The sequence below is a fragment of the Colletotrichum lupini genome, chromosome 4 (genome assembly GCF_023278565.1).
Source record: "Colletotrichum lupini chromosome 4, complete sequence".
NCBI lineage: Eukaryota > Fungi > Ascomycota > Sordariomycetes > Glomerellales > Glomerellaceae > Colletotrichum > Colletotrichum lupini.
In genome coordinates, this window is record NC_064677.1 from 4,634,320 (window position 1) to 4,658,974 (window position 24,655).

Here is a 24,655-nt window from a genome sequence, read left to right on the forward strand (position 1 = left end):
CGATTGAAGACAAACTCTTGCGCGATGTTTGATGAAACTATCATCCAAGACCGCAAGACTTCCATGTATCATGTTTATATAGTTCAGATTTGCATTGGTCTCTCAAAGAGAACCAAACGCCGCTGTTCGTTCTTTGATACCTGAACATGGTGGATGGAGTGTGACAGGAAGCTGGTTGTTCTTTGACGCGTAAATCGCAATGGGACCATTCAAAGATAGCCTCGCTACAAAGGGGGGCGGCTCCCAGGCTGGCCCTTAATTAATAAGACGGCGAGCGAGGGCAATCGAACTGTGCCGAACTATTGGACGTCTTACTATGCCAGCAAATGATATGGAAAGAAAACGATGCTTATCATAACTTGAAATTAATTGTCATATATCATTCTATGTACAGCATTAAGGTATCAGTCTATGCTTTCCCAAATCCCAAAACAAGGTCTATCAATGTTTAGAACGCCCACTGTCTGCACCAATTTTGCATCAACTCAGGTGTCACGGCCTGCATCTCCTTCATCGTCTTGCTGCTCTTTGTCGTGCGCTCCATTGAGAATTCGACACCCTGTCCCTCGCCCATAGCCAAACCCTGGTAGAAGTCAAGCAACTTGATGCCCGGGTTCTTGTCAACGTCATCTGTGGTCGCCGTGCTGTTCTCCAACAGCTCAACCCACTCCTTGAAGGATACCAACTTCTTGATGACACCGTCACCGTAGAACTCCCTGACGGCCTCAGCCAGTGTCTCCCAGAGTACGGTGCGCGGGTTTACGCCGTGGAAGTAGCCGTTGATCCTCTCCAATGGCACGGGGGCAGCAATACCAGAAACCTCTAGGATGAGGTTCGCGATACCTTCAATGGGTGTCCAGTTGACGGTCGCCATGGCGCCGAGGTCACGCGGCAGTGCACCGAGGTACTTCGAGCTAGCGATGATGGTAGGCAGCCACTCCTGGCGGTTCCATACACCGTCCTTGGACTGCGGGCCGGCGACCTGTCCGACACGGACGACAGCGGCGGGCACGCCCGAAACCTGCGTCGCCTCATCGAGGATGAGAGAGCTGACCATCTTAGAGCGACCGTAGCCGGTGCTCGGCAGGGACAAATCCATCAGCTTCTTCTCCGGCACGGGGCCGGGGCCCTGCCAGGTATCAACGGTGCCGATAGAGCTCACGAAGACGATGGGCACGTTCTTGGCAGCGCGGAGGGAGAAGTCGACCCAGTGACGGACGCCACGGATGTGCGGCTCAAAGGTCTCGACTGAGATGTTGAAGTTGACGGGCCAGGCATTGTGGATGATGCGGTCTGCCTCCTTCAGAAGACGGTCGTAGACTTCCGGCTCAAGGCCGAGATTGCTCTTGGACATGTCGACGCAGAGGAATTCTGCCTTCTTCCAGGTGGTGGCGAGGCCGCGCTCGGCGGACATCTTGACCTGGCGCTTGCCGCTGTCATCGCTGCGGTTGAGGCAGACCACCTTCGATACGGCGGGGTTGTGTTCCATGAAGTCGAGGAGGTAGGAGCCCAGGGCGCCGGTGGTGCCGGTGACGAGGACGGTCTGACCCTGATCGTTTGGCGCGGGCTTGGAGCCAGCACTGCTTTTGGGGAGGTCGCGGGTGTACTTTTGCAGCTCTGCCTCCATGGCGTGGATATCATGGTTTTCACTGTCGCCGTGGCTGTCTGAAGAGGTGTTCTTACTGACGCGGTCCATGAGGTAGGCAGCCAGCTGGCGAGGGGTGGGATGGGCGTAGATAACGCGAGTTGCGATGGCATCGGCGGTGATGTTTGCGCCGGCGGCCTCGAGGCCCTTGCGGAGGAGACGGGAGGCGTTGATAACCTGCATGGAGTCGATGCCAGCGCTGAAGAAGTCCGAGTCGGCGGAGAGGGCGCGGCTGCCGAGGGTCTGCTGGAAGAGCTTCTCGATGGAGTCGATCATTCCTTGCTGGGAGGAGACGTCAATGTTGACGGACAGGGAGTCGGCGCCGTCCTCAGCCTTGCTATACCACGCGTCAAGCTCGTCCTTGTAGAGCTTGAGGGCCATAGGTCGCTGGATGGTGCCCTTGCCGGCACGGGGGAAGGGCTTCTCTGGGTTGGTGACGCCGATGAAGGCGCGGCCGATCTGGCCGTGAGCGACGGTCTCCTTGTTCGCCTTGACGACCAAAGGCCAGACGTCGTCGATAAATTGCTGGATGTCATCCTCGGAAGTCAAGGGTTCGGTGGGTTCGAGGATGAGGAAGGGCTGGAAGCGCATGGCGCCGGCGACGACGGCGCCTTTGACTCTCGCGTGACCGGTGACGATCTCCTCAATGGTGACAGGATTGAGCTTCTCGCCGTTTGAGAAGACAATGATGTTGTCGGAGCGGCCGTAGTACATCCAGTGGTTGGGCAGCGTCGGGTGCTTCCGGTACAAGTCCTTTGTGTTGTACTCGTTGACATCGGGGAAGGTGTAGAAGATGCCCTGGAGGGGGTCCGCCTTGTCCTTGCGAACAATGACCTGCTCGTATATGTCCTCGTCCTCACCGCTGGCTTGGCGCCAGTCAACGCCAAGTCTGTCCGAGTCGACGATGAACCACTGCCACAGCTCGAGGTTCTTCTGGAAGTAGTATGGTAAGGGGGCCGCCTCAGTAAAGGCGATGACGCTCGAGACGGGGACGCCCTCCTTGACGAGCTTGTCGCCAGCGCCGCGGGCAAGGTTGCCACCACCGAAGTTGGCGCGCTTGAACTTCTGGAGCGCCGCGATTCCCTCGGGCATATGGGCCATCTCCTCGAGGATGGCGGGAGGCAGGATCACGTTGTCGATCTTAGCGTACTGGGCAGCGTCGATAACGGTCTGCGGCGTCAGGGGCCGGTCCGTGAAGCCCAGCGCGACGGGCCGTCCCCAGTAGATCGTGGCGAAGGTTGACATGTAGCAGCCGGCGGCGTGGAAGAGGGGCATTGGCAGGAAGAGGCGGGTACCGTGCATGATGGATTTTACGCAGTTCTCGGAGCCCATGAAATCGGGGACGTTGTGGAAAGCGTCGGCGACAGACATCATGCCGACACGGGCGACGATGGGCTTTGGCAGACCTGTGCTGCCGCTCGTGTGCAGGACGACGACGGGGTCATTTTCTGCCTCTTCGTAGGTCTTGTTGTAGGGGAAATGGGGCACCTCGTCGTCCGAGAGCCATGCGTCTGCCGAGCTGACCATAATGGCGTCCATGGGGCGCTCTTCCAGCAGGGGCTGGATGACATCCTTGAAGGACGAGTCGAAGCAGATGATGTGGCAGTCTGTCTTCTCGAACAGGTTCATCTGGCCTTCGAAGGAGTTTCTTGGGGAGATGAGGAGGGCCTTGTATCCTGCCTTGATACAGGCGATCATAATAATCATGTAGCGGGCATCGTTGGGGCCGATGTAGGTGAGGGTTGGGAAGCTTCCAGGTTCGGGCTTGCCGCGCTTGTCGATGATTCTCTGGGCTATCCGGTTCACCGCGTTGGCGATCTGCTTGTAGGAGATGGGCTTCCAGCCATCTTGGGGGTTGGAGGAGCGGGGGACGGAGATGAACTCTCTGTTGGGTTCTGACTTTGCGACCTCGTCGAGGACCTGGGGAATCAAGCGCTTTCCGTACTGGGGCTGTGCCATGCTGAAGTAGTGTAATGCTAGTTTGTCAAAAGTGAGATACTAAGTTGGTATCGTATGGTAGTGTTTCGAGGGTTGAAAGTATCAAATGGTATAAGCTGTATTGTGTTGCAGTTGTAGATGATAGTCAAAAGGCTTGTGAGAGTGGGATATGTGTGAGTGTGTGGTATCGAAACCCAAGTTCACGGGGCCAAGCCAGAGTGTTTATATATTCAGAAGAGAGAAAGCTCTGCTCCATTCTCTTCTGGGCTAAGGTAGCAAAACATACTTATGGGTCCAGCATAGTTCTGGCCCCTAGCCATGCATCGGCATTTTCTCATGATGCTCAAGTCCGCATACCTACTCAGCGAAGAAGGACATAGCTCGGCGAAGGAGTTGAGATGAAGACGTCATGTCCACATGGCAGCAGTTCCACCGTGCTGCAACAAAGCCCGGGACCGTTATCGGCCGGTCGGCGCTCAAAGGTGTACCGGCGCCGCGAGTGGAGCAACGCTGAAGTTGGGAGGAGGGAGGAGGGACAAGGAGGGAAGAAAAGGCTTGTTTCGAGTTCGTTTATTGCCCATTGCTGAACTAAGCCGGGTCTCTAACGTAGGAAGATCGGTCGTCCTCTAGGGGCGAGCCGCGAGCTAGTGTAAGGTGTCACCGGTGTGTGCGGTCTTTGCCCACATTGTGTGCTTGTCTTTCCTCGCAAACTGCCAGAAACAGGTTCCGGTTTCTAGCGGGGCACGTACGGGCAGTGTGGGGCGAAGCGGACGGAGGAGTTGAGGACGGAATTCGGCCGTCAAAAGGGGCATAGAGGGGGGCGAACGGGGGTGGTGAATCTCCTGCGCTTCATCCATGGACCATGGGCCATGGGTATTCTCGCTCGAGTCCGAACTGCAGTTTGCGACTGCGAGACCGTACTTCGGGTGGCATTCACGGCATGTTGAAGACCTATTTGATGGGTCCTCCTTGCTTCACACTCGTGGGTCCTCCGTATGAGAGTATAGTCATGTACGGAAAGGTATCAAGAGAGCAGGTAGATCTCTTGACTGACTTCAGCCTCATAGGCGCGGGCTCGCCGTTGACGAACTGGGCAGCAAACCGGCGAGTTTTGGGTCTGCCTGGCTGGTCTCAGTCTGGCACCCCCTGACAACCCGGATATGCCTCACAATGACAGGACTGCGTCTGCAAGATTGCAAGAGTGCCTCAACATTGCAGACGCTACCGTACGCGTGTGTGGGGTGGAACGAAGTCAAGCTTTGATGCTAGGACGGGCCGTGATATCCGCTTTTCTCCTTCGGAGGGCTCGGAGAGACATTGGTTTGTGAGAAGTGCGAATGTGGGAACTCGATCCAATGGCTGTGAGTTGTATCCATAGCCGAATCAGGGCCCGATCTCTTCGTATCTTTTGAGTTTCTCAAGCTTCTACTGGCCTGCTCGTTTGGCCTAGGCATCTCCACAGCTTGTTCGAATCTGAAGGAGAGTGGCGCCGCAGTCTGCAGTCTGCAATCTGCAGAACAAGGGGGGACGGAAAGACGGCTAGCCCGACCAGGATCAGTGATCTTCTGCGAGTATGACTGAGCAAAGCTTGAAAAAAGCGTAGGATCGCACTGGAACGGAACATTTGAGGCGCGGCGGCAGGGCGGGAGGGAAGCGGTCGGCATTTGGCGGCGCACGGGACAGATTAGATTGCAGATCTCCTCCCTTTACCTGGGGCCGCTGCACTAACTTCTCTCCATCTTAACTGGTTCAAAGTAGTCGTGATTTGTGGTTGTGTCAGTGTGTCTGGTGGACTGGGACGAAGAGGATCATCAGAGTTGGGGCCGAGGGGAGGCTTGGCTTCGAGTGGCGCATACGTCAGCAGCCCATGACCTCACATCTCACTCACACAAACTCACTTTTCACTGTGACTTTCACTTGTCCCTTCTCACTTTCACTTTCACTGTCACAACACCCACACAAATTGGGTGAAGGATTTTTAAACCCCCGCAAATCTCTTCGACAGAAGCTTCCAATTCGTCTTCTAGTCTGAACTTGGCAAAAGACCCTTACTACGCACTACATCAAATAAGGTAGCACTAACATGCTACTCTGTTACGCTGATCACTGATCGAGAGACACAGACACGGACCAGACATCGGCATATTCACTTCATAGCGCCGAGAATCCTTCAATTCCTTCCGCATGCTACACGGGGATATCGCACTTGTCTCGTACCGCCTCGGCTTATTTGACTATGTGAGCAGTATACTCTGAATCTTCACTTGAGTAGAGACTCGTAAGACTCATGAGACTCGGGCGCATCTCTCGGCCGGGAAGAGACTTGAACCATTCATAACTTCACATAGCTACCCTAGCCACACACTAGACTCATCCCATCTCATCATCTTGCGTCGTACTCTTCCCTCCCGTGCTATCTGTCATCAACTGCACCTCTGGTCTTAACTCCACCCTCGTTCTCGCATAGGGCGACCACTCATACTACGAAGGCACTCATTCGGGAATTGCAGCCAAGACCCATCACTAACTCCGGGTGAAACAGCACCTTAAAATGGACGGCCGCATAAAAGGTCCTCGTCGCCTGTCGCGCTCTGGCCCTTCCGTCCCTGGTTTGCTGAACTAACTGGCTCCCTGGGAAAGGTCCGGTTGGTGGCTTCATCTACTCCGTAGACTTTTCTATATGCATTCGATGCATTGAAACAGCAGAGACCCCTGGCAAGGCCCCATGCGAAGATCTCTCCTCTTCGAAAAACCGCCTATATCCCACGACCGACGTATCGATGAAGAACTTGCTCTATTGTTGAGCTTTGGCACGTCGCGTGTGTGCCCACATATCCACAAAAGATCTTGCCATGTTGTTCAGGCAGTTCTCGAGGCATCGATTTGGAAGACTCGCAATATCAAACAATACCTCAAGTAGGCAAAATAAGTAGCTAACTCCGACTGCTCACGCTGTCGTAATCACTCCTCAAAATAAGAGACCGTGCCTCCCACGCCGCAAACAGCATCTCTGCAGGAACAGGAGCAAAGATGATGATGCCAACAATCTGCCCAAACCCCCAGTCGTCCCCAGCATACTCACTTTCCATGTTGCTCGCCGCCGCCGCCTGAATGCTCCTCAGACGGAAGACGCACCACAGAAGCACGCAACCCAAGAAAAGCGGGACGAACAGCAGCAGAGCCTGGACCAGACTCTGACTCGCCCACGCCCGCTCGACGAACCGTCGTGTCCGTGAAAGAGTGACGGTTCGCTGGCGCTCCTTGCCAATGTACCGATCCTGCGTCTGCAGCCTGCGGACGCCAAGCTCCATGGCATGCCACAACATGAATAAGAAGATGAGTAACGAGGCCATCATCCCGCATACGGCGAGGGCCCAGTGCTCGCTGATGGTGAATTTGGTGACCTCGCCGAAGCACATGTTCCGGATTCTCTCCCACTCTTCATCCGTGACGTATGTTTTCCCATTGCCGCCTTTGCCCTCGCCAACGCGGAGCGGTGCCCAGTTGTGAATGCACTGCGAGAGGAACGGGTAGAAAAACAAGACGCAAACGAGGGCGAAGAGCATCAGACTAAAGTCCCGTCGTCTCTGGTCTTGTCGCATTCTCCTATTTTGTCGCGCCTGTCTATCGCTCTCCGGGTGGAATAGTTCCAGGGGTAACAGGGCGACTGGGTACAGCAGCGGCAGGATGCAGACGACGGAGACCGCAAGGGCGATTTGAGCTTCGTTGGCGCCGAAGCCGGCTGTGGATATACCGAAATCCTTATTTACGAGCATAACTATCGCTGCGAGTTCGATGGCGATGGCAAAGTAGATTGCATACTCGAAGAAGGCGTCAAAGCCGGCTTTGAGGACGACTTGGAAGAACTCTGCTCTTGGGCCATATCTCTGTCGAATCATTATGATAAGGGAAGCCAGAACGAAGCCTAGGGCTAATTCGACGGCATAACCGATGGAGACCTGTTGTCCGTCATGAATCAGTACTGTTGAAAAGCAAACGGTGTGACATAAGTGAAGCGTACTTACCCCTATTCCCGAAATGTCGGGATTGGCATCGCCCCAGATGGCACCGCATATCTCTTCTTTGCATCGATCAAGTTCGGTGACGTTGAAGCTTGTCGCCGATTTAAGCTGATCAATGTAGAGATTGAAGTCGTTGAGGTCTTTTAAGCTGGCGCACCGTTCAGTCATGTTGACCATGAGCTCTTCTGTGTAATCTTCTTGAGGAGAGAACTATACAAACGCAGTGATCAAGGGAAGAGCTTTGGGAACTATGCGTTGTAGACAAAATTTGAGAAAGTCGACGAGCGAGCATATAAGATAGAGGGCAAGGAGAGTGATGTCCCGAAAGGGAAGAAGGAAGTACCATTGTCTTCCAAATGATTGCCAAGACCTCATCTTAGCTGCTTTAGAACTCACGTGTAGGCAGCCTCTTCAGATTGCAGATGAGAAGCTAGTAGAAAATATTCAATGCGCCTCATGTCTGAGTGCTAAACAAGCCACTCAGCCTGGTCAAGCAGGCAATCTTGGAGAAATCATTATTTTCCTGTGTCTTTCCCGCCGAAAGCATGTCGTTAGGCGTTCCTGGTAGACTGAGTCGCGAACTGATCATTCCAATCGTAAGGCTGCCAGATGAGCATGAGGTAGCACAGTCTCATCCATGAATGTTCCTACTCAATTTGAAGACTCAGGTGCCTCTAAGTAGTAGGTAGCGATGCTTTCTAAACAGATAAAGACTCTTAAAATGCTCACGGGCAGAGTTCAGATTCTCGACTACGCGGTTGCTTTGCAGATGCACTTCATGATTTCCAAAGCAGGTGAACTTTACACACACTTCTGTACTCCCCTCTCGATTTCACGATGATCATTCTTTTCTTGACTGGCCTCTTCTTTGCCTGGTTCGCCTGTGCTGCTCAGGTACCTCGTCTTGTGACAGTAAATATCAACAAGGCAAACATGACAATGACTGCTACCGCGATTCAATCCGGGGCTATTCTCGGCAGGCAATTACGAGACCCGAACATCTGCGGCTATGTTGCTAGTAAGTAGATATTATACAATTGGATGTTTGGGGTCACGCTGCTGACTTTGATTCAGACAAGCCACTCGCATGCCCAAACAACGGCTCTTGCAGGACCGACAAGGACAGCTTCATCGGATGCTGCGATGAGAAAGGCCAGAGCTGTTCAATCTACACTACATGCTTTCCTGGGCCGCAGAAGCCCACACCAGCGAACTCAGGTACTTTGATATGGTAAGTTGCTACATGCACTTCTTATGAATATGTAAACGCCAATATGATGCACAGAGCTCTTCTAATATGATCTCTATAGTACGGGAACAGAAAGTTTCTGCGCAACACTCACCTGGCCTGGAGGCAAGCAGACGGCCTTCTCTTGTGCCACATCACCGACGACGGCGCAATTAGACCCCACACGGACATCAACACGCACTGAGGGAACCTCACGGACAACCTCTAGTCTATTGCCTTCGACGGAGGCGTCCTTTTCTGCGTCTTTCACTTCCTCTGCTGTCAGCCCTACCTCACGGCCAACCGGCGCTCCGTCGACACTCTCTTCGCTGATCACTACTATCTTCCCACCCACCAAGACTTCAGGTACATCTCCAGATAGTCCTCCGACCACCGATTTTACAACCGAAACATCTCCTCCGTCATACAGCCCACCTCCAGAAGCAACCCCGTCTACATCGGACAAGCCGCCAGCACCGCCACCCGGAAGCGGCATAATGCAAGGTAATACTACCTTCTACCAGCGTGCCTCGTATCAAAATTTGTACTGACAGCCCAAGATCTTACAAATGAGCAGCGGGTAGGTGTAAGCGTCGGCTGCGGATGTGTCGGTCTCCTCTTCATCGTTAGTGTTATGTAAGTGCCTTTTCTCAAACAACCTTCGTAGATACAGCGGTGGTCCATATTTCTCTAACAATAGACCTAGATGCTGTACTTGTGGACCGTGGAAAGGGAGAAGTACACCAAGTCCGCCAATGACGGCGTCTAAATACTCGGGGATGGGGCAACTGGTGCATCCTGGTGGGACACCATTGCATACAAGCTCTAGGGAGCTATTGCAAAGACAAGATTATACGTTTCTAGATACTTCGTATCAAGGAGGACATAATGGAAGCAGACATGAGGTGCCTGCGCCTGTAATACCAAGTCACTAGATCAAGAAACAAGCTGCTTCAGATGGTCCCAGGGCTGTTGCCACACTTTTAGTGCTGTAAGTTACACATCTACCTCATTCATAGTACATCTGTATTCAGACAAGGGACTTCCGCAACAAACTCTCCAACCTCTCGATATCCTCCTGCTTCGTCGTCTGACTCGTCATCACATAGAGTACATTTCCAAGAACTCTGCTATGGACGTTCCATCTTTCACCCTCGGCGCCATGCTCCCCTTGAAGCAGGGCACTTTGAAGGTTCGCGGCCGCATTGCTCGAGTACCCAGCACCCTCACTATCCTGTAAATGAATAGCAAGAACAGAACCCAGGGCCCATACACCATCTACCCGATCAGCCTGCTTCGAAACCCAGTCAACAAAAGACTGGGACCAGACAGACCAGGCCTCAGCTGAGCTGCCAGAGTCTACCTGGGTAGCGCCTGCCGTCACTGAAGCTCCCCACCCGTTCGTCTTAGCCCAATTCCACTCCCCGTCGCGGTCGATTCTCTGGAGCTCTCGCAGCGATTCGAGGGCAACTTGACATCCGACCGCATGCGCGGTATAGCTGTGACCATGGAGCAACGCGTCGCTCTTCTCGTCGCTCTCAAAGGCTCGGAAGATGCTGTCGGAAGCTGATGTGGTGCAAAGGGGTACCAGGCCGCCCGTGAGCAGCTTGGCGTTGCAAACGACGTCCGGGTCGACGCCGAGGAATGACGCGGCGGAGAAGCGGCCCAGGCGGGTGAGACCTGTGAAAACTTCGTCAAAGACTACTGGGAGGCCGGTCCAGGTGTTCTCGTCTGCCGCTGAAGGAGACTGCGTTGCCGTTCCGAAGAGCTCGGGGTGCTGTCGGACGACCTTGACGAGAGTGCTCTGGAAAAGAGGATCGCTAGGTTTGGAAATTAGTTAGCAAGACATGCTTGGTCACACAAAGCGTTGTCTGTACTCACGCCATAATCATGCCTCCCGCTCCAAGAATAACGGGCTCCATAACCAAAGCACCAAATTTGCGCCCCTGGTCCTGGAGACGACGCAAGACGCTAACGATGTACTCCTCGTACACCTGCGCCTGTCCCGCCCTCTCCCTACCGTCGACATCAAACACCGCAGATAAGCTCTCAAACTCCTGCCCAGCACCCAGCTCCTCCTTTAGGACACCGGGAACCCGGACCTGCCACTTGCCGTCCTTGCACATCACGGAAGGGTACTCGAACCAGAACCCTTTGCCGTCATACCACTCCACCTTCTCGTTGAACACAGACGGCTCCGTAGAGTCCATCGCGCCCATGGTGTCGCCGTGGTAGCTGCCCCTGAGGCCCAGGATCTCGAGCTTGTCGCTGGCTTTCCAGCCGTAACGCACCCGCGCGGCGCGGAGGCCCATCTTGACGGCGACTTCCATGCCCGTGCTGCCGTTGTCCGAGTAGAAGACGCGGGAGAGGCGGGGATTCCGCAGGCCCTGAAGCAGCGTCTGGGCAAGGGCCAAGGCGGGCTCGTGGACGGCGGAAGCGAACATTACGTGTCCGTAGCGGCCGGCGGCGTAGGAGGCTGCGAGGGTGAGTTTCGGGTTGGCGTGGCCTAGACCCTGCGTCCACCAGGATGAGGACCCGTCAAAGGATGGCTGCAGAAGGGCTTGGTCACCGGGTTGTTGTTGGCTCTGGGGAACGAGGGTTTGAAAGTTGTCGCCGTGGGCCGAGTCAATTGCCGTGATCTTGTCCGGTGTCAGGCCCTTGTGTTGTGTGAAGGGGTACCAAATGATATTATGCGCGTCGCGAGACATGGTTTCCAGACGGGCGATGCGGGCGAGGTGGCGGGCGTGTAAGTGGTCCAAGGTGTCTTTGATGGCTGTGCTAGACGACAATTCGGTGTAGTAACGAGACATTGCTGCTGCGTCCGCCTGCTCATCTTTGGCACGAGTGGGCGGCTGTTCTACAGTGGTGACGGGGATGCCGTGTCCGCGGCGGAAGTAGTCGGCCAAGTAGGTGTCGTTCTGGTAGTACCCATCTCGGAAGAGTAAAATGCTTTCGACATCATAGCCTCGAAGCTTGAGGGACTCAAAGGCCGAAATGGTTTGGGAGATACCGCCGAGTTTGGCGTCGCCGATGAAGATGACCGGAGCTCGGAGCGGGGCGTAGAGGTCGGCCTGCGGGGTGCCGGATGGAGCCGGGGAGTGGACACCACCGGCGGTTTCGATGAAGAGCCAGCCCGGCCCATCGACCGCTCGGCTGGATGAGTAATTGTAGATACATTTTAGTACTTCATTGTCTGACGGGGTCGGCTTTCAGTGAATTCATTAGTATGGTGACAAAGAATGAGAAGATTGATAGCTTACCTGGTCCGAGACTGCAGCGGCCAGATGGGGACTTGCTGGAATCTCAAACTGAAACAGCGTTTTCCTCGCGATGCCAGGTGCAAACCTTGAGATATGACTGGGGAAGGGAAGCAGGATTAGCAAGGCCAAAGAGCGGAATTAAATCCGAAGGAGTTCGTGTTTCTGTTTTCTCTTGTGTTAGCTTATGAGTAAGAGATCATAACGATAGTGGAGTTGACTGCAGCGTACACCTATCGTCGGCTTCGGTGGCCGGACCCGTAGAAACGGGTTTCAAGAAAGCCGTCTTGTCCTGCGGCCAGAAGTTGCGGGCCGCGTTGCAAAGGGCCGAGGCGAAGACCGTCTTGCCGACATCGGTGTTGGCGCCATAGATCTGGTATGTCCTGAGCGAACGCCAGAGCAGAGCGCCGACGGGTGCCATTGAGGTCTTTTGGAGCTGGTTCAAGCTCCCATGTGGAATGAAAACCTCAAGAGCGAAGACAAAAGAGCAATTGGTTGGTTTCTTTGAAACGTAACTGGCTGTTTGCTCACTTGCTGTCAGAGCATGCACTCCCAAATAGAGACCCAACGAGTCACAATGCCTATTACTAACACCCCAGGTTTACAAGGGAGCTGGAAGAATGACCGAAGAGGACACAGAAGTTAGAACAGGCGGGGTAAAGTATCCGTAATACTACCGTACCTGTTCTAGCGCTGCGGGATTTGTTGTGCCGAGAAACTGGGGCCAAGCGGCTATCAAAGGCCAAAGTTGTTGAGCTTCTGTTGGTGTTAGTGTTATCCTTTTTTTTTTTTTCAACGGCGGGTTTTTTGAGCTTTACTCAACGGTGCCATCGGTGGCTCGGCGCGCGGCCAGGGGCGGGTTCGTCCTTGCATGGATCTTGCATCTCGCGTCGCTTTTCGGCTATGCGGGACTTTGAGAGATCTTCAGGGCCAGGGCCAGGGGCTTGAAATTCACTCGTTGAGAAGTCGTTTGTTTCTCTACGCTGTACGCCGGACCGCAGACAGCTCCATACTCCACAGTCCCAGTGCCGAGGTTTGATGTGGTTCCCTCCTTCAACTATTACTCCGTAGATACATCCAATGACTCTCATTGGAAAGTCTCTCGGCAAGTATCCGACAACCAAGCTCATCTCAACTATGCCGGCGAGCGACCGTCTGGACAAGGTCTATGCGGCGCTCCTGGCCCGTCGGGAGTCAAAGAGCCAGCTCCGGCGGCTGACCCTCGTTCCGGCCGGCAGCGCCGACTTTTCATCCAACGCCTACCTCTCTCTGTCGACCCACCCCGAAGTTCAGGCTCGGTACCTGTCCCGGATCAAGGCCCACCTCGAGCCGTCCACGTCACAGTCACCGTCCCCATCCCGGACGATTGATGCTGGAGATGGCAGTGCCACTACTAAGCTCAATGGCAACGGCAATGGCAATGGCAAAAGCCAAACTCACGGAGCATCTCTCCTGGGCTCCGGTGGTTCACGCTTACTAGACGGTAACGTGTCTCTTGCAGAATCCCTCGAGAGAGACATTGCCGCCTTCCACCGCGGCCCGGCCGGCCTGCTCTTCAACTCGGGCTTTGACGCCAATGTCGGGCTCTTCAGCTGCGCCCCTCAACCGGGCGACATCATCGTCTATGACGAGCTCATCCACGCCAGTGTCCACGATGGCATGAAGCTGAGCCGAGCGGAGAAGAAGATTGCTTTTGCGCACAACACGGTAGATCCCGCCGAAGCCCAGCAGCAGTGGCCACAGAGCTTGAGCGAGGTTTTGTCTAGGTTAACCGATGGCGAGGAAGGCCGTCTGGTACGCGAGGGACGGAAACGCATCTTTATTGCTGTTGAGGGGATTTACAGCATGGATGGGGACGTGGCGCCGCTCAAGAAAGTGGTTGAGTGTGTTGAACGGCTGCTTCCCCGCGGCAACGGCCTGATTATTGTTGACGAGGCGCATTCGACGGGGCTTCTTGGATCAAGAGGGCGAGGGCTCGTTTGTCAGCTTGGTCTTGAGGATCGGGTGTGGGCTCGAGTACACACGTTCGGCAAGGCGATGAGTTGCTCAGGGGGTATGTTCAATATATTACAGCCCGGGTTCTTCCTCTGCTTAAAGCTTACTCTGAAACAGCAATCATCTTATGCTCCCACATCACTCGGTCATACCTCATCAACTACGCCCGGAGTCTCATCTACACCACCGCCATGCCCTTCACGTCTCTGGCAAGTATCAAGACGGCGTACGACTTCATCGCAAACGGGCACTCTGAACCACTCCTTCGCCATCTCTGGTCCCTCGTCAGCCAGACAAACGAACTTTTGCTAATGATGCTGGAACGTCACCGGCCTGATAGAAACCTGATGCACCTGGCACCTGGGAAGCCGAGATCGCCCATCATACCGCTCTTCACATCGGATCCTCGGGGCCTGGCACAGCACTGCCAGAGGCGGGGATTCATGCTGAGGCCGATTGTTGCGCCTACTGTCCCGGTGGGAAGCGAGCGTGTCAGGATCTGCCTCCATGCCGGAAACTCTGTCGATGAGGTGGAAGGTTTGGTGTCTGCCATTGAGGGTTGGCTGGTTGCTCAACCGACGCATCAAGGGCAATTCTTTGACAATGCCCTGATAGGACAACCTGGACCGCCAAAGTCGCGGCTTTAGAATACATTTGAGGGTCAAGCGTAGATATCAGTGTCGAGTCAAAAGCACAGCTCTGGGCATTGAAAACTGTAACATTGATAATTTTCTCTCCAAGGACGGACATATCTCGACTTTGCTTCTGCAAGCTTAAGCCAAAAGGAACTGCCCGAGACATACCACCACCGTAGCTGACAGCACTCCAGTGATTCCGTACCCCATGCTGGAAGCAGAACCAACCCGAGGAGGTGCACTAGGAGGAGTAGAGTTGGTCCCGTTTCTGCCTCCCATACCTCCTCTGCCTCCTCCCTTACCCCCGCCTCCTCCGGGCGTTGGCATTGTCTCGTTCTTGCGTCCCTTACCGCCGCCCTTACCACCGCCCTTGCCACCTCCTTCTCCTCCACCATGCTTCGGGGCATCAGGGCTCGTACCGTTCTTATGTCCCATGCCCTTCCCTTTGCCTTTGCCTTTACCACCACCTTTGCCGCCGCCCTCTCCTCCGCCGTGCTTAGTGCCATTGCGTTTGTTCCCATGCTCTGACTCCATCTCCATCTGCTTGCCAGACATGGACTCGCCCATGTTCATACCGGCACCACTACCAGCAGCTGGAGCCTTGGCAGGCTGCCCAGCCGGCGGCGCCGTAGCTCCGGACACCTTTTGCAAATTCACAGACGCCTTCTGCGCATCCGACGCAGGCGTCTCGATGAAGGGAATCATGGGCGCCAACATGGCGCAGTTATCCTGCTGCGCGGCGGGCATGCCCTCCATCGTTCCCGTATTATTCTGGAACAGCAGCCTCTGCTTCCCGTCGACGGTCCACGCCGCCCACACCGGCATACCCGCCTGGATCTTCGCGGCGTTGGGGTCGAGGCTGCGGACGAAGCTGGCCCAGTAGGCCTGCGTCAGTGGCACGATGGGCGCATTGGTAGTCGAGTAGCTCTTTGGCGGGGCGCCGTCCGTGTTGTTGGGACCAAAGACGCCGTTGAGCTCGACGGTGTGGTAGGCGCCGAAGCCCTGGGCCTCCTGCTCGTCGTCGAGAGGCCCGTAGCGGTAGTTGAAGGTCGTCACGCCGTCGCGAGCCATGGCGTCTTGGAAGATTTTCGTGATACAGTGCGCCCTGTAGTCGCCGTGGGCGGTCGCGAGCTGGCGCCAGAGTTTCCCTGAGTTGGGGAAAACTGGCTGCGGCTTGTCGAGATAGGTTTCCTTGAGGAGGGCGAGGGAGGCGTTGCTAAGGGACTGCGTGGCCTGGTTGTTCATGTTCTTGAAGGCCTCCTCGACGGTGTCGGTCTTTTGGGGCACGTTCTTGGTCCCCTCGTCGGTGCAGGTTCCCGCGATGGTGGGGACCTTGAGATATTTCCCCTCGGCGAAGCGTTGCAGCGTCGGCGCCTTGACGAGGTCGCCATCGAGGTTGGGGTTGAACTGGCAGTCCTCCGTCTGCAGGGCCGTCGCGTTGAGGCCGCGGAGACAGGCGAGGGAGTCAGCTTGCTTGTTGCAGCCGGTGGCGTTGGTTAGGCAGTTGTACTGTTCCTGGCCTTGCTCGAGGGTGCGGACGGTAGCGACGGAGACCGATTCCATAATGGCTCCCTTGATCAGACCCGGGTCGTTGTCTCCAAAGGCCGCTAGAAGCATGGCTACTGAGGTCGCGCCGGCGGAGTCGCCTACGGCAACCATCTGATCTGGGTTTCCTCCGAACTTTTCAAGGTCAGTTAGCAAAGAGGGAGAAAACGAGATGGTTTGGAAGAAAGCTCACAGCAGCGGCGTGTTGCTCCAGCCATTTCAGCCCTTGGATCTGGTCCTTGAGGCCGTTGTTCATACTCGCGCCAGCCTCCACCTCCTTGCTCTGCAAGAAACCATAGGGCCCTGTAGTGAATATTAGCCCCTTCTCTGCGACTTCGTGATGCGGTGCGACATGATTCATTGTTCAATCACATACCAACTCTATAGTTCACCTGAACGACTAGCATGTTCCCGAACCTGGCCAGATCGCTGCCGTTGAAGTTGGCGTTGGAAAGAGACTGAAACCCGCCGCCTTGGATGAAGTACATGACTGGCAACTTGGACTCCGGTGTCGCGTTCGATGGCGCAAAGATGTTGACATAGAGACAGTCTTCGTCCGTCGTGAAGCGCTTGTTCGGCTTCATGGTGAAGTCTGAGGCACTTCGGGCTAGACATATCGGGCGGAACTGGCAGAATCGTTAGCAAATCAAAGCCACTATCCCACACCTTGGAAAAACGTCTTTACATTCGAAGCATCGACAACATCAGTCGTGTTCGGGGGATCAACCGGTGCCGCGAACCGGAGCTGACCCACAGGCGGCGCAGCAAACCGGACGCCCAGCCAGCGAGTCGCACCGCCCTGCTCGGCGACTCCTTGGACTTTGGTGTAGCCAAGGTCTACAAGCGGGTCAACCGCCTGGACCTGGCCGATGATTGCGGCCGAAAGAAGAGAAACGAGGGATTTGGTTAGGGAAGGCATTATTACAGAAGTGACAGACTTAGATTAAAATGATAATAGGAACAGACTAAACACAATCATCACCAATAACTAATCACAGCCAAGGAGAGAATTCGACCATCATCCGAAGAAAGAGACTGAGCGGTCTTGTCATCTGTTATAGGGTCATTGGGACTGAGCTTGAATTAGACCAGACCAGACTGACAGCCCCGAAACCGAAACCAGACCGGAGTATTTTGTTGACTCGAGGGCCATCCTCTGCACCCGGCTTGCCAGCTTCGAGGGCTTTTGAAAGCTTCTCCGGACTGTCCGCAGGTTTGGAGTTTGGGTGCGGGGGTTTCAGAATCGGGTCTTTGAAGCGAACTTGTCGCGAATGTCGTGTTCCAGAACGACGAACTCTATTCGGAGGAAATATTTCAAGATGGACATATGATCCCCAGGCAGGGTTCTCATTCTCCGTAGCCGAGGGCAGAAGAGAGCACCCCTCTTTACCATGGCAAGTCTAACAGCACCCTTTAAACTGCCGCGGTCATCCTCCGCGGCCGGGGTATCATCCGCACGTTTAGAGTTTTTCGTCGCAACAATACCCTGTTTCCCCTTTTCACGCCATTGCATCATCCATGCTGCTCAGATGCATACTCTTTAGGATGACAAGATTCATAAGATGAACGCTCCTTGGCAGACGGTTTCAGTGGGATCGAATAAGACGAGATGCTTTTCTCTCATCATGTCAGCCACTCTTGACTCTGCATGTTCTCCTAGACCGCTTTAGGAAACGTCGTATCATTTGCCTTGCCGACTGCCTGGTAAGTTATACATGAATCCATGACACCGCAATCTTCTATCCACATAGGTTGCAATTGCGACGGCCGAGGTTGTAGTCGCTATCCGTTGGGTGTGCCATTCCGATCTTTCGGCACCAACCGGCCGTTCGGCGTGAACCATCCAATCTATTAGCATGGCAGTATCAATGACAATTGGTGTAACAAGACTGTAGTCTGTGTATTCAACGTGACCAGATAGTTGTACAGGGGTGCTATTTACAGCTGAATTATGTACAATAGAAGATGATATAGAGATGTAAGTTGTTTGGGAGGTAATTATTCATAAAGCGAACTCGCTTTTTACTCGTAGACATAGCAGAACGGAGATCCTCCGACAGTGTTCATCAGGTCTCTGAGCTTGGCCGATCCGCCAATGGGAGCAATGTCAATTAGATCATCCAAAGTGGCGTTCGCGCTCGGCGGGTTGTTTTGCAATGTCCTGGTGCCAAAGATATCCTTCAGAAAAGCAATTGTTAGTATTTTCTCAATTAGGATGCAAGTAAGACTTCAAAGCTTCTTTGATGGGGGTTCCGACATACCTGTCTGTTGGCAAAGTCAAGCATCTGCCAAATCCAGTAGACGCGGTCGATTTGGGCGTGGTGCAGGAAGAAGGCGGGCTCGCCGGGAGAAATGAAGGGATCCGCGCCGGGGTCGCCTATACGCAAAGTCAGTTGCCGTCGAAGCCAAGATCTGCGCAAAAGTCTTTTAAAAACTTACCTCCTATCGTGTAGTGGCCTCCTCCGTGAATGCCGACCTCGCTGCCGGGCGTATACCTGTCATCACCCTGCATAACCGCCTGAAACCACTCAATGTTGTCGTTACCGAGGATCAACTCGGTGGTATTCCGCAGCGAAGAGTATCGGGCAGCAATGTGCTTGTTGAGGTCACGCTTCAGGCAGCGAGGGTGGTCATCGGTCGGCTTATCGACGGTCAGCGGCGTCGTGGTGCCGTACTGCCACAGCAGCCGGGGCCCGACGTGGACAACCATATCGGAGAAGGGTCCGGTCTCGACGCAGCCGCCGCCCGAGCCGGGCTCGAGGATGATGGTGGTGTTGGTGAAGCTCTGGAGGAGGTGCATGCCCTCGTGCTCGATGGCTGCGCCGTTGCTTCCCATGGAGGTCTCCGAGCCGTCGAAGACGGGCGACTTAGCTGGGTCTTCAACGTCGAAACCCCATTCCCAGTAGGGGAAGGTTCCTGTTACGCGGGCAATTAGATTGGAGTTTTAACCCTGTGGATGAATCGAAAAGTGCTAACCGGTGTAGCCGCAAACGTTGCGGAGGTTTTCCTCGTATGTCCATGTGAAATATCTGTGCCAAAGGAGGAAGTTCGCCTGGATAGTCCCACTCAGTCAGCCCCATTGAATTTCCGAGTAGTACCCGTCTTGACATACCGTAATGTGAATCATTCCAGTCTGGTTGAGATGGGTCAGAACAAAGTCGTCGTATAATGACTTTGCAGACGGAAGCTCCGTGGCGTTCAACAAATTAGGGGATGACTGAAGGCACTTGACCGCAGCGACGTACGCCTTGCGCTCTTCGGCAGGGATTGTTCTCCTGAAGACCCAATATCAGCACGCTGTGATCGAAGAACGGGGTCATCGTACATAACTCACCATTCTTTCCGTACGCGCAGCTTGTCGGGCGTGCAGGTCGAGTTGATACCCATCCGCTGGTTCAGCGCCTTTGAGGCCTCGAGAGCCTGCGCTGAGAGCTGGGTAAGGGCAACGCCGTTGTCGATCGCCGTCTGCGTAAAGTTGTGGGTTGTGGTCTTGGCAGAGGTAAGGGCAGCGTTGCCGGCGGCAAAGAGGAGCCAGACGCAGTGCTTAAGGACGGCCATGACGTCTGTTACTGGATGTTACTGTAATAGCAACTGTAACCGGATGAACAGCGTTCGATACCACAATCCTTAAGCTTTCCTGAGAAACTAGATCCTTCCGCGGAACTTGAAGCCGGCCATCATAGATTATATGTTTACTGAACATGTAGGGCAGAAGGAGAATATTTAAAGGCGGCAGGCTGCCGTGGAGACTCGGAGAGAGTAGGTATCCCTTTTCTAGATTGCTCATCGGAGCCGATATTCTCAAGGATTGTTGTTCTCGGTTAGGGCCGTTTATCCATCTTTGAGGGAGGCTATCGTGTGTAGCATGTTGGTCGAGGCCGGCAACAAGATCCATAGAATACACCCTTACCAAGCTTCTGCAGTTCCAAGTAGATGGGATGCAATGGGATCGGGTGAACTATTCGCTAGGTTCTTACTTCTCAAACAGGAACGAATATCCATCAAAAAAGTTGGTCCGAACCACGCACCCACGTTGCATGACACCCGCCTTTACAGGCTTCCAGAGCGCCGTTGTTCCAAACGGGGCAGCTCTAGAGCCAAGATGTTGGCGTGGCCAATCGGGGTTGGAATAGAGATGGGACCTTTAATCTATATCGGCTATCAACATTAAAGTTAAATTTAGCATTGCCACATTTCGGCCCACGCACTGGGTGCGAGAAGACTAAAGAGTCGACAACATCCCTTCCTCTGTGGCGTCGTGTCAGCAATGACAAAACTGGGCTACGTGACCATGGTAGACGATGCTCTCTCCACAAACAGATAATCGGCTCCGGGCACGTGGATCTTGATCACCACGGGCACCACTTACATAGTACATACTAGAATCTGTCCGGCTCCCGTTTTATTTGAATCAAGAAATGCGCTGTTCTCGTTCATGGGTGTTGTTGGTACCGGTGTCCGTCCACCATGGCGGGGTGGAGCTCTGGCGAGTCAGATTTCAACAAATCCATCAAGCTTGGGCGGATCCGGCCTCGGCAGTTGTTGAAATGATTCAGATGAAGCAATAAACATGCTGAAATTCCTCCGAAAGTGTGTGGTCTAGCTGCGCAGGGCATCTTTCCAAGTGAGGAACAAAGCTTACCAAAATGCAACATGATGACGATCATGCTCTTTACAACTTCGTGGTGACGATACACTTTACATCTAGCCTACTAATCGTTCTCTAAGCATCTCGAACCTTGCGTGCGATCCTGTGAGCCACGTGCAGTTTAGCTGACACCCGCACGACCCAAGCGGCTAATTATTGCTTGGTCACTATATGTAACCTTCCTAAAATATTCGTTCAGTCTCAAATTGACAGTGGCGTGATGTTTATCAAGAATGCTGTCGGGGCCTTGAACCTTGTTCTTGCCGGGAACGCGGCTACCGGCACCACGGCGCCTACTCCAACTCAAGACGACTATGTAGTATTATCTACGCCTGTCAAAGTGACGAGCCAAGCGCTGCCCAATTAACTGGTTTCCTAAACGGAAAGGGTCACTTCTTTTGAGCCCCTGCCAAGTCGACTAAGCATTCTATTACATGTCGCTGAATCGCAAGGTAATGTTAGCTTGTAATGTAACTCTGTTAGAGATTGTTTCTTAGATTGGCTTATAAACTGAAAGCTAGCTTAGGAAATTGGAATCAGTCAGCCGCGCCCTCTCTCGGGTTCGGTCTGTTGCGTTCTAGCGAAGAAACAGCCGTCGTGACTGATACGATTTGAATTGTGTGAGGATCTTTGCCAGCATACGAGTACGTAATTCGACGACTGAATATATACACTCAGCTTTATATAATATTGTACAGGTTCCTCCTTCTTCCTTCCACCGTTACCAATGAGGAGGCTCAAACCTTGACAAACCAGCCTTTGCCAATCTTCTTCGTCTTGACTATTCGCGCCAAGGTTAAGAAGAATGTTCCCAACATCAAACAGCTGCCAGCAAAAGCCTGGGCGCCGAGGTATCGGCCGCCGGTAGCAGAGATGATGGCACCGGCGATTGGATTGCCGGTGAGCACCGCAAACGCAACAATAGTGAAGACCATCCCGATGCGCGTCCCTTGCTTGCTAGGGTCCGTCGTCAAGGCGCTGACGCCAGCCGGGAAGAGGGCCTGGATGGCGTTACCCGCGATGCCGAAGAAAATGGTCCAGACATAGAGTCCCGATGGGGACTTCACAGCGATCCAGCAGTAGGTTAGTAGCCCAGAGATCAGAGCCATGGGTGTGAAGACTGTGATTGTGCCGATCTTGTCGGCGAGAAAATTTGGGCCTAGACGCCCGATGAAGCCGATGCCGTTCAGAACCAGTAGGAGATTTAGCGAGTCCGTGTACGAGAAGTCGAGCTCGTCTCGACTGAAAGAGGCCAGGTAATAAAAGGCAAAGTACACCCCCATGAAGGACTGGACACATTCAAGTCAGCGGTGACGTTCAGTTTCAACAGGCGAAAGATGAACTTACAAAGAACCCCCCGGCAGTATAGAAGGTATACTCCAGTTCCTTGAACGACGCCAAGTCCACCATCTTGCTCGCTTTGCGCGGCGGTATGCGCGGCTTCAGAAAGATGAACCCAACTGTTAGTGTCGCAAGCTGTATGAAGCCAAGCGTGCGCATAGCCCATGGAAACCCAACCTGCGGCAGCAACTGTCGAACCGTACTCGGGAACACCAAGCCGCCTGACGCGCTTCCTACAGCCGCCATGCCGATGGCGATGGCCTTTCTCTTGTCAAAGTAAGTCGATAGCGTCGCTAGGGATGGGCAAAACACCAGACCGAAGCCCAGCCCTACGCAGACGCCGTGCGAGAGGAAAATCTGCCAGTACTGGGTGCACCACGACGTTGCAAAGATGCCGAGCAGGATGAGGAAGCAGCCGGAGAAGTAGAGATGGCGAAAGTACCCTGCATCAGTGAAACGGCCTGAGAATGCGCCGATGAAGAAGAGCAGGAAGACTTGGAAGGATCCGATCCATGAAATGTCTGACGGTGGTCTCTTCAGCTGCTGGACGTAATATGTCTGAAAGACGCCGAAAGAGTTGACGAAGCCCCTACATTGCCCGCCATGTCAACCACTTCATCTTCAAGGTCCTGTTGCGCTGTTGTCTCACTCACCATGTATCCATAAAGATGAAATGCGCGCTCAGTACTATGATAACCGCCCGTCAGCTCCACTCCTTCAGCAAAGGCAGCATCTCATTCTTACCGGCCATCCAAGCATTGTATCCCCCGTCAGGCGGCGGCCCGGGATCCGCAGTGGGCGCTGACGCGATGCGGCTCAGCACGCGCCCGACGCGGCTCCCTGTCCGGTGCGTCTCCTCTCCTACCAGACCACCTTCGTTCCGCGACGAGTCGGACCTCGTCTCCTTTTCTATGCTGCTATCCATCATCACAGTCTGTTGTTGGGCGACATGCGTTCTGATGTCGAGAGGGTGGCGTCATAGACCTGGATGGACATTGATCGTGTGTGTTGTGTCCTGGGAATAAGCGGTTTTTCATTCCCGTATGCTAGTCATGGCGGGGAGCGCGCAGCTTAAAGACTCTGTTTGAACCAGTTTCCTCGCGCTTTCGCGCTTAGAACTAAAATCCCTTTTCTCCTTTGACTCATGGGCAAAAGTCCCTAGTTCGTCACTCAGTCTTTGCCGAGGTTAGGCGGTGTGTGTGGTAAGAGTAAATGAATAGCAGCGCCCCGCGAAACTATTACTTAGAGGCGGCAGTAAGAAGTTGAAACTTGGCAATTAGTCATTGAGAACTACAATTGGCACCGCTCGGTGATTGACTTATTCAATCTAAGTAGCAAATTTCACACGCCCTTTGGCGCCCTTTGGACCGGAACCGCACGGCGAGCCAACCAGGATGCCGATGAGTTGCCAGGATATTAAGCCAACTCTGTCGGAAATGCGGCGGAAGTACCGGGGATCCTCCCGTTCCCCGCGATCTCTTCCGAACTAGTAGAATTGGTTGTCCTTTGGTTGTTAGTTGGACAACAGTTTCGCAACTTCGTACGAGCCTTAATCCTATACTACATCTATTCTCACGGATCCGATTAGAGTCGGTTCAAGTTTCCGATGTTTATCATTGCATGATGCAAGTAATTGACTTCTTTCCAGGGCAGAAAAATAGTAAACGACTGTAATGAACTGGACGCTCGCAAGTATTTTTGCTCACATAGCCGCAAGCTGACTAACACGGTCGCCTACTCCGCGGAGATGCATCTTACTTCGACTTCATGTCGTCGACGGCCGAGGTAATAGCAGCTTACATTTCTCTGTTCCAATTACCTAAGGCGATCTGGTCATCATAAGACACTTTGTCCACATGTCCAGCGACGTTTTCACTAGAAAGTCATAGCTCCCATAATGGGTCGCTGTAATTTTGAGATGAGAAGAAAGCTCACAAGATGACGTGTAGGGGTGCATCATCAGCAAAGATGAGACGACCCCCGCCTGAGAGGTGATACATTGAAGATGAAATTTCAGCACATGCCACCTTGGCTAGTGAGTTACCGCTCATACTGTGCAGTCTGTTGATTTCATGATTACTGAGTCGCAAGCAGCGTACATCATGATGCGACTCACTGGTTGATGATTTTGGCGAAGGATATCGCATTAAGTGAAGGCGTTTACGCACCAAGTCGGATGCGCCACAAACTCCATGGACATTTTCATGATGCAAAGGGATAAACACAATTGAGCAGCTGCGCCAAGACCGTAGGAGAAGCCGCATTCGAGTCCGTGTTGGCCTTTGACTTTCAAATACAGAGCTTCTCGCTCATCAATTCGCTTCAGTGAGAGTTGCACCTTATGTAAGAGGGTGGTATGGGCGACGCCTGGTGTCACGAAAGGGCGAGCCCGTCAAGAAAG

The 24,655-nt window shown here is 53.8% G+C and overlaps 9 protein-coding genes across 9 annotated transcripts; 2 read left to right on the plus strand and 7 right to left on the minus strand.

Annotated features, from left to right (window-relative positions):
* Positions 1–448: 448 nt before the first annotated feature.
* CLUP02_08481 (thioester reductase domain-containing protein) lies at positions 449–3,604 on the minus strand (the record flags this gene model as incomplete). Its single annotated transcript, XM_049287470.1, has 1 exon — positions 449–3,604. The coding sequence occupies one exon, from the start codon at positions 3,602–3,604 to the stop codon at positions 449–451; it is 3,156 nt and encodes a 1,051-aa protein (XP_049144613.1).
* A 1,396-nt stretch (positions 3,605–5,000) lies between these two features.
* CLUP02_08482 (uncharacterized protein) lies at positions 5,001–5,207 on the minus strand (the record flags this gene model as incomplete). The annotated part of the gene is made up of 1 exon (XM_049287471.1): positions 5,001–5,207. One exon carries the CDS (start codon positions 5,205–5,207, stop codon positions 5,001–5,003), a length of 207 nt encoding a protein of 68 aa, XP_049144614.1.
* A 1,309-nt stretch (positions 5,208–6,516) lies between these two features.
* Positions 6,517–7,782, minus strand: CLUP02_08483 (uncharacterized protein; the record flags this gene model as incomplete). The annotated part of the gene is made up of 2 exons (XM_049287472.1): positions 6,517–7,542; positions 7,609–7,782. The coding sequence occupies 2 exons, from the start codon at positions 7,780–7,782 to the stop codon at positions 6,517–6,519; spliced, it is 1,200 nt and encodes a 399-aa protein (XP_049144615.1).
* A 660-nt stretch (positions 7,783–8,442) lies between these two features.
* On the plus strand, positions 8,443–9,602 carry CLUP02_08484 (uncharacterized protein; the record flags this gene model as incomplete). The annotated part of the gene is made up of 5 exons (XM_049287473.1): positions 8,443–8,623; positions 8,680–8,836; positions 8,916–9,337; positions 9,394–9,469; positions 9,566–9,602. The coding sequence occupies 5 exons, from the start codon at positions 8,443–8,445 to the stop codon at positions 9,600–9,602; spliced, it is 873 nt and encodes a 290-aa protein (XP_049144616.1).
* Positions 9,603–9,769: 167 nt separating this feature from the next.
* On the minus strand, positions 9,770–12,974 carry CLUP02_08485 (onanonoxo-7-onima-8-eninoihtemlysoneda; the record flags this gene model as incomplete). The annotated part of the gene is made up of 8 exons (XM_049287474.1): positions 9,770–9,802; positions 9,870–10,653; positions 10,715–12,039; positions 12,094–12,190; positions 12,324–12,620; positions 12,683–12,702; positions 12,773–12,849; positions 12,914–12,974. The coding sequence occupies 8 exons, from the start codon at positions 12,972–12,974 to the stop codon at positions 9,770–9,772; spliced, it is 2,694 nt and encodes an 897-aa protein (XP_049144617.1).
* A 196-nt stretch (positions 12,975–13,170) lies between these two features.
* CLUP02_08486 (aminotransferase class I and II) lies at positions 13,171–14,732 on the plus strand (the record flags this gene model as incomplete). The annotated part of the gene is made up of 2 exons (XM_049287475.1): positions 13,171–14,143; positions 14,203–14,732. The coding sequence occupies 2 exons, from the start codon at positions 13,171–13,173 to the stop codon at positions 14,730–14,732; spliced, it is 1,503 nt and encodes a 500-aa protein (XP_049144618.1).
* A 126-nt stretch (positions 14,733–14,858) lies between these two features.
* Positions 14,859–17,184, minus strand: CLUP02_08487 (carboxylesterase; the record flags this gene model as incomplete). Its single annotated transcript, XM_049287476.1, has 4 exons — positions 14,859–16,400; positions 16,459–16,568; positions 16,642–16,891; positions 16,951–17,184. 4 exons carry the CDS (start codon positions 17,182–17,184, stop codon positions 14,859–14,861), a joined length of 2,136 nt encoding a protein of 711 aa, XP_049144619.1.
* Positions 17,185–18,287: 1,103 nt separating this feature from the next.
* CLUP02_08488 (tyrosinase central domain-containing protein) lies at positions 18,288–19,823 on the minus strand (the record flags this gene model as incomplete). The annotated part of the gene is made up of 6 exons (XM_049287477.1): positions 18,288–18,443; positions 18,527–18,642; positions 18,705–19,181; positions 19,242–19,317; positions 19,378–19,540; positions 19,600–19,823. 6 exons carry the CDS (start codon positions 19,821–19,823, stop codon positions 18,288–18,290), a joined length of 1,212 nt encoding a protein of 403 aa, XP_049144620.1.
* Positions 19,824–21,650: 1,827 nt separating this feature from the next.
* Positions 21,651–23,182, minus strand: CLUP02_08489 (major facilitator superfamily transporter; the record flags this gene model as incomplete). Its single annotated transcript, XM_049287478.1, has 4 exons — positions 21,651–22,202; positions 22,261–22,843; positions 22,908–22,941; positions 22,999–23,182. The coding sequence occupies 4 exons, from the start codon at positions 23,180–23,182 to the stop codon at positions 21,651–21,653; spliced, it is 1,353 nt and encodes a 450-aa protein (XP_049144621.1).
* Positions 23,183–24,655: the final 1,473 nt, after the last annotated feature.